The sequence below is a fragment of the Sardina pilchardus genome, chromosome 8, assembly GCF_963854185.1.
Source record: "Sardina pilchardus chromosome 8, fSarPil1.1, whole genome shotgun sequence".
Lineage (NCBI taxonomy): Eukaryota > Metazoa > Chordata > Actinopteri > Clupeiformes > Clupeidae > Sardina > Sardina pilchardus.
Genome location: NC_085001.1, coordinates 15,695,543 through 15,703,042, shown reverse-complemented (window position 1 = coordinate 15,703,042; position 7,500 = coordinate 15,695,543). Strand labels below are relative to the sequence as shown.

General features: G+C 50.7%; 1 protein-coding gene across 1 annotated transcript in view; it reads left to right on the top strand.

Annotated features, from left to right (window-relative positions):
* The window catches only part of unc5ca (unc-5 netrin receptor Ca), a 147,598-nt gene that overhangs the window by 135,635 nt on the left and 4,463 nt on the right, over positions 1–7,500 (top strand). The window contains exons 13-16 of the mRNA XM_062542952.1: positions 242–410; positions 4,655–4,888; positions 6,360–6,509; positions 6,977–7,141. Of these exons, the coding sequence (XP_062398936.1) occupies positions 242–410; positions 4,655–4,888; positions 6,360–6,509; positions 6,977–7,141 (718 nt within the window). The remainder of the gene's footprint in view (positions 1–241; positions 411–4,654; positions 4,889–6,359; positions 6,510–6,976; positions 7,142–7,500) is intronic.

Here is a 7,500-nt window from a genome sequence, read left to right as displayed (position 1 = left end):
ACACACCCAGTAGACAGAAAAAGGCCCAGCAGCATCTACCCATCACTCCCAGAACTCCAGCGCGGGCTGCGCGCCCATATTTTGACATGTGCTGTAAAGCGTGTTGTGCCAAACGTGTCGTGCCAAACCAACGCTGCCCGCGCCCACCGCTGTTGCCTTGCCAGCGTGCACCAGACTAACCGTGTGCACCACCCCTGGCTGGGTTGTGTGTGTGTGTGTGTGTGTTTTTTCTTGTGGGCAGGCCCCCTGTGGAGGACGTGCAGACGGTCCTGAGCCCCGTGGTGAGCTGCGGCCCCCCGGGGGCCCTCCTGACGCGGCCCGTCATCCTCACCATGCACCACTGCGCCGCCGCCAACAGCGAGGACTGGCACGTCCAGCTCAGCAGCCAGATGCAGCAGGGCCAGTGGGAGGTGAGCTCACCCAGGGGTCTGGTGGGGTGGGGTGGGGGAGGGAGGGAGGGAGAGGGAGGGAGAGGGAGAGGGAGAGGGTGCCTGGATGGGGTGGTGGTGAGGGGGGGGTTCCTGGGTTGGTTGGACTGGAAGGTGGAATGAGGATGGAGACTTGTGTGTATGTGTGTGTCTGTGTGTGTGTGTGTGTGGGCGGGGTGGGGGTGCGCATGCGTGTCTGTGCGCGTGCGTGTGTGTCTGTGTGTGTACATGCCTGTGTGTGTTGGGGTGGGGTGGTGTCTGGGCTGGGTGGTATGGCAGAGGGGTCCGTATGGTTGAGGGAGTGGGGAGGGAAGAGGCTGTTGCCTTAGGAGCTGGTTGACAGCTGAGAGGGTGGATTGAGGTCTTGATGGCCTTGTTAGACAGCACCAATGAAGCTCTGTTCGGTGTCATTTGCTCGGAAATAAATAAAGAAATAAAAAATAAATAAAGGGAGGGGGAAAGCGAGTGGGCGGAAAAGCATGCGGCTGAGAAATAAGCCTGACTATCAGTGGCAGCGGGGAAGGGAAAATAAACTAGCCGCGCTCGGCTGGTGCTCTGTAAACAGCCAACAGAAACTCAATTAGGGCGCCGGTGGACGCTTGAAAGGCCGTTATCGCGGGGAATTTGCTCCCTCTCCCTGCCCCTGTCACCCTCCCCACTGCCCGCTCCCCTCCTCGCTGTCTCTCCCCATCCCCCCATCCCCCTCTCCCCTCTTTCTTCTCCTCCATCCCTCCATCCTCTCCTCCATCCCTCGTCTCTCCTGCTCTCTGTTTTCCTGTGTTCTGATCAGGTTCCCTTCAGAAGAATCCTGTTGTTTTTTTTCCTCAGTCACACACACGAACACACACACACACACACACACACACAAGCGCGCAGCAGAAAAGACGATAGTGCGGGACGCCCGCTGGTCATGCATTCGGCAGTGCACACACGTGCACGCGAGCGTCAGCATTGGAGACAGAGGTAGCTAGCTATCTGCGCCGGCGATAAGAGTCTTCCTGAGGTGCTGCTGCCAACCCGGCGGCGGGATGAGCTCCCGGGGAGGGAGAGGAGGGGCTGCGGAAAGCCCTGTGTGTCATTGTTATCACGCCGAAACACAACGCCACCCCCTCCCTCCCTCCCGCTAATTGGGCACGAGGCGGTTATGGGAATGGCGGCAGGCAGGGCAGGGTACGCGGGTGGCACAGGAGATAGGGAGGAAGCGCTCGGGCCGGGCAAGGGCTGGTTTTGGGCCCTTGGCCCTCAGAACCCCACCCTTTATGCGCCCCCCAGTCAACCTAGCTTCAGCCCGTACACACGTACACCCACCCCACCCCTACTGCTTCAGCTTCCCATTAGTATTCCTCCCCCTGGCTTCTCCTAAGCTGCGCAAGATCAGGCGCCAACCTCGTGTGAACCGTTAAAAACGACACAAAGTTCAAACGGATGCACTGAAATGGAGGAATGACTGTTGTTCACGCTCGTCGTGTTTGCTTGTTTGCTATGTTTGATGTGTAGGAAAATAGAGGGAGGGGGAAGAGAGCTCGTTGAATATCCAAGGCCTTGGCCTATATTTAGTGGGGTTGGTGTTGTCGGAGTTTGGATGAATCTGAGTCTGACTGTCAGAAGTGCAATTAGCGGAATGTTTTCCCCCCTCTTTTCCTCCGATGTGAATTGGTGATGAGCAGACGTAAATAGCTGCTGCCCGCTGTTGGCACCATGCCCTGAGAGTCTCGGCGGCACTCTCCGCCAGTTTTCCGCTGTCTTAGCAACCAACCGCTCCTGACCTTATTTTGGGATTTAATCAGATTCCAAGTGGTAGTGCTGCTGCTACTGGGGAAATGGTGAGGGGGTGATAAGTGTGTGTGTGTGTGTGTGTGTGTGTGTGGGAGAGAGAGAGAGAGAGACAGGAGTGGAGATGTTGGTGGGAGATCGGATTCAGAGATTCAGACCTTCAAGCATCACCTAAATAAACACGGCTAAGCGTGGTGAATGTCAGCGTGTCGTCGCGTCGTTCTGACATTAAGCGGAGAAGTTCCTCCCCATCAGACGCTAGCTCGGAGAGACGAGGTCCTCTCTCAGCTGCGCTGTCTAGAACTCCACTCTGCTGTGTCACGTTACACTGTAGCGATGACTTGCTGTGGAAAAGCCTTATCTCCCACACGCGAGCTCATTGCTCCAACCGTACAAGCCACCGCCGCGTAAATCGCTCTGACATTTAGCGACACATAGAGTCGCTCTTATTTCAGCAGTAATGCCTCTAGTGTAATTTCTCGCGTTACATATCTCTTACGGCAGTCCATTTCAGTGAGCCCGTATTTTTAGCAGACTGCGAAAAAGTCACAGCGTGTTATGGTAGCCTCAGGTATAAATTTTGTCCGTATCCATGTCCAAATGTTGACATTTATGTCTCCGGCCAATGATCATACAGCATACACACGAAAAGCATATGATGAATGCCAAACACATGGTCTCTCTCGCTAGCCCCCTTTTTTCCCACACGGAGCCGTTAAGATGCTAATAAATTCAGCGGGGCTCGGTTGAGGTGGCTCGACCGCTGCGCTCTCAGGCTTCTAATGAGGTTTTGCTTCCCTTCTTCCCGTCGCTGATTTGACCATTTGTTTAGAGTGGCTGGTGCTCAGGAAAAGAGCCGAGACCAGGGGACCGTGCGGGACATTAAAGAGCCTCGACCGAGAGACGGGGGGGGGGGGGGGGGGGGGGGGGGGGGGGGGGGGGTTGGAGTGGGGACTTGGGGGGGGGGGGGGGGGGGGGGTCTCTCAATGTCTTGTTTTCAAAAGCACACTAGGGAGCTGCCTATAGCCTACCTCCATGGCTGGGAGGGAAACGAGGGGAAAATAGGAGTATTTACTGACAAAACAATATGTGTGATATTGAGGTAATTGGATGAAATTTTGCGAGAGCATTCATAAATTCTCCTTAAAATTGTCCATGCTTTCATCTCCCTCTTGCTCTCTCCACCACTCTCTGCCCTTCTCTCTCTCTTTCTTCTTTCACTGTTCTCCAGTCTTTCTCTTGTTCTCTTTCTCCCTCTCTCTCTCTCCCTCCCACCATTCCCATCCTTCTTTTCTGTTGTTTAATGACTGGAGCCTGATCCTAGTTCTCTCCAGAGACTAGTAAAGAGAGCTAATGACCATTCTGGAAATGGTTGTTAAACGGGCCAAGCTTACTGTAAAGTATTTCTAATTCCTTCTCAGGTTTACCCCCACTCGTAATAGGCCAGAAATTAATGATGGAGTGAGGCTCATGTGTGGGCATTGGGATTATAAATAATAAAAGTGAGAGAGCATCACAGCTTGAGTTGTTGTCTGCCCGCATCAGACGCTAATGAAACAGAAACAGGCTCCTAGGCTCAGGGATGTATTAGGGGGTCAATCCTTGGGTGGGCTATAGATCTCCTCTGGTGGTGCTCTACACACACTCACACACACACACACACACACACACACACACACACACACACACACACACACACACACACACACACACACACACACACACACACACACACACACACACACGGCACACACACACACACACGGCACACACAGAAGTCTGGGAATATGATGCATGGTGTCTGTCTGTACATTTTGATTGCGCTCTGTTTGTATCTCACAGACACTCAAACAAGGTTGTTCACGCTCACATACAAAACACGTCAGGAATCAGTGTGGAGCCTGTCCTCCTCAGCAATGCAATGTACAGCCACAAAGGCTTTACAGTATATAGATTTAGGCATTGCATACAGGCTAACAGTCTCTTATACAAACCTGCCACAATCATAACCTCTATATATGTTCATCCTGGAGTACAGACTGGTGTATGTGGCCACATGGGGACACAAGGCCATGCAAGCACTATCGCATACAGTAGTCAATATGACAAAGAAGACCGGCATCTAAGTGAAGGCTGCACTCAGCAATCCAGTGCACAGAGAAAAACACGTATCTCATACCAATGCAATGTGACCAATGACATACACACACATACACACACACACACACACATACACACACACACACACACACACACACACACACACACACACACAGAGATACACAGACACACACAGAGTCATACAGACTTGCATCCGCCACAGATGAACTCAAATCCAACCTGAAATCCTTTCATCCTGCATCTCGCCTTAATCTCCCTGGCTACTGTGCACAGTGATCCGTTTATCCTCCCCCATTTCAATTGCTCTCTGTCTCCACCTCTGGCTCGTGCAGGAGGTGGTGGTGGTGGGGGAGGAGAACTTCGCCACTCCCTGCTACGTCCAGATGGACGAGGAGGCGTGCCACGTGCTCACCGAGACGCTGGGCACCTACAGCCTGGTGGGCCAGTCCATCAGCAAGGCCACGGCCAAGCGGCTGAAGCTGGCCATCTTCGGACCGGTCAGCACCACCGCCCTGGAGTATCACATCCGCGTGTACTGCCTGGACGACACGCAAGACGCCTTGAAGGTACGATCGAGTTAAGATTCTTACCTACAGTACCCTCATTATTTCACACTCTAATGTTGGTTGATGAACACACAATATATATATATATACAGTATATATATATATATATATATACAGTATATATATATATATATATATATATATATATATATATATATATATATATATATATTTTAACCACCAAATGGATTGGGTAAACCCAGCCTGATCTGCCGGCGATTGGATTTTGCCCTGCAGCTCAGGCTGGAAACCTGCATCCTCTCCTGCTTCCTGTTCACGTTTTCTGGAACAAATCACAAACTGACTTATCCACATGGTGCACCCGGGTCGTTGGTCTGATTGGTTGAAGGACTATCCAAATGAGTCATTTTGAACTATGCCTCTTGCCTACTCATTTTGAACTATGCCTCTTGTGCAGTAGAAATACAACGCAGACCCCTCAGACTAATGTTCAATCTTCAAGGATTGAGCTTAGCCTGGTGATAGCCAGGCTAACCACCAAACTTAACTGGGCAAAACCCCAAACAGTGGCTGCCTTGGTAAATGCAGTGCTAGAAATGAATCAGCTCCTTCAAGATCAGTAATGTCTCTGTTTTTTTATTATCATTTATTTCAGTGCGCCGATCCTTTTTTTGTCTTATGTCTAGTACTGTGATGTCCAACTGTTTTCCTTGGTTTTGACTTTTATTAAGTGTGATGATGGTCAGTATTTGTATGTTATTGTTTTGTTAGTCTTCCAAAACTTTCAATAGTGAAATCACAAGAATGATGCCACACTCTGGTTTAAATGCACCGGTTTGTGTCCTTTCTTCCTCTGTTTGCGCGGCCCTGAAGGACTTGATCAGTGCAATCAGCTGTGTTTTATAGCGGAAGTTAATGAACTCTGCAGCAGGGCGTTAAGACACTCCTGATACAGATAAACAGAACAATCATTTTGTTACAGAGCTCTCCGATAGTTGGTTTGTACCATAAGTGTTCACCAAGGCACAGTGTGACAGCACAGTGGCAGTGGCAGATTCCTCACATAGACATGAAGTCACAGTAGCTATTTATTTGCTCTCCACGTTTTAGTCTCAGGCAGTGTTACTCTACTCAAATGGGATTTCTACATTTTGCACAATGCCAAAAAATTTAATATGTACACAAAGCTTGTTTTGTGCACTAGAGGTTCCTGCATCGCTGAAGCATAAAGATTGCTTGCCCATCCAAAGTATAGTATCCAAGGCAGTTACCCATATGCTCAAATATTCAAAACAGTATTTTATTGTATATAGTTACAGACACTATTATTTTGAGATCATGCTTGAATTTGACGTGCCATCACAAACGTCGATTGGACATGTGGTGTTGCAGAAGCTCAGATGTAGCTAATGCGGGTAGCTTTATCGTCCCACACCGAGCATGCTGCCTCTGCAGGTTCGCCTCCAGAGCAGCCTTTGATGTTTTGTCACGGTCTGGCCGCCCCCCACAGGAGGTGCTGCAGATGGAGAAGCAGATCGGAGGGAAGCTGCTGGACGAACCAAAGACGCTGAACTTCAAGGACAGCACCCACAACCTCCGCCTCTCCGTCCACGACATCCCCCACGGCGAGTGGAAGAGCAAGCTGCTGGCCAAGTACCAGGTAGGCGTCGTACCTTTGGTAGGCCTTAGTCCTCCAGGGGGAGCTCTTCAAGCCCAGAGGGAGAGGAGGGAGTGCGGAGTCCAGAGGGACATTGCTCTGGACATTGATATTCACTCCTGAGCCACGGGAATGAGGGCGTGAATATGCTGTGAGGCCGGTCGGCTGTCAGAATGCTCCCACGATTTTTTTTCCCCTTCCCCCTGTTTGAAACTCTGTGGAAGCATCTGAAGCGAGAGCTGTCCTCTTCTGAACCGGCCCTGGGACTATGGAGACTTGAAAGAGATAGACCAAATAGGCCTCTTTAATGTGCGATCCCACCCTGCCTTTCCTTTATGTAATGAGTGCTTGAACACGGTCTCTCTCTGCTCCCGCACCTTAACCTCTCTTCCTTCACCTGTGTGTGTGGTGTGTATGTGGGTGTGTGTGGTTTGTGTGTGTGTGTGTGTGTGTGTGTGTGCGGCCAACAGGAGATCCCCTTCTACCAGGTGTGGAGTGGCTGCCAGCGAACCCTGCACTGCACCTTCACTCTGGAGCGCTTCAGCATGGCCACCATCGAGCTGGACTGCAAGCTCTGCGTCCGGCAGGTGGAGGGCGAGGGCCAGATCTTTCAGCTCAACACCGCCCTCTCCGAGGTAGGCCACATTCCTACCGCTGATTGACGCGATCCCCGGGCCAGTTTCCCAGACATGGATGGAGCCCAGTCCAAGACCGAGAGCTCATTTATTAGTCTCTATTAGTCCAGGACTAGGCCCAAGCCATATTTGTGAAACTGGCCGTGTAAGTAAAACTATTGCTGTATTAATAATACACAAACTGACACTGGTGTATTGAAAATGCTGGGTTGCATTTTGTATGCGTAGCTTTGTTGCGTTTTGTATGCCTAGAGTGCATAACTTGCAGCAATGCTACTGAATATGGCTGCAAAAAGATAGTCCCATAGTGGTTTTTGAAGAAAATATATTGGCACAGCAGCTTTTTTTATTTTATTTTC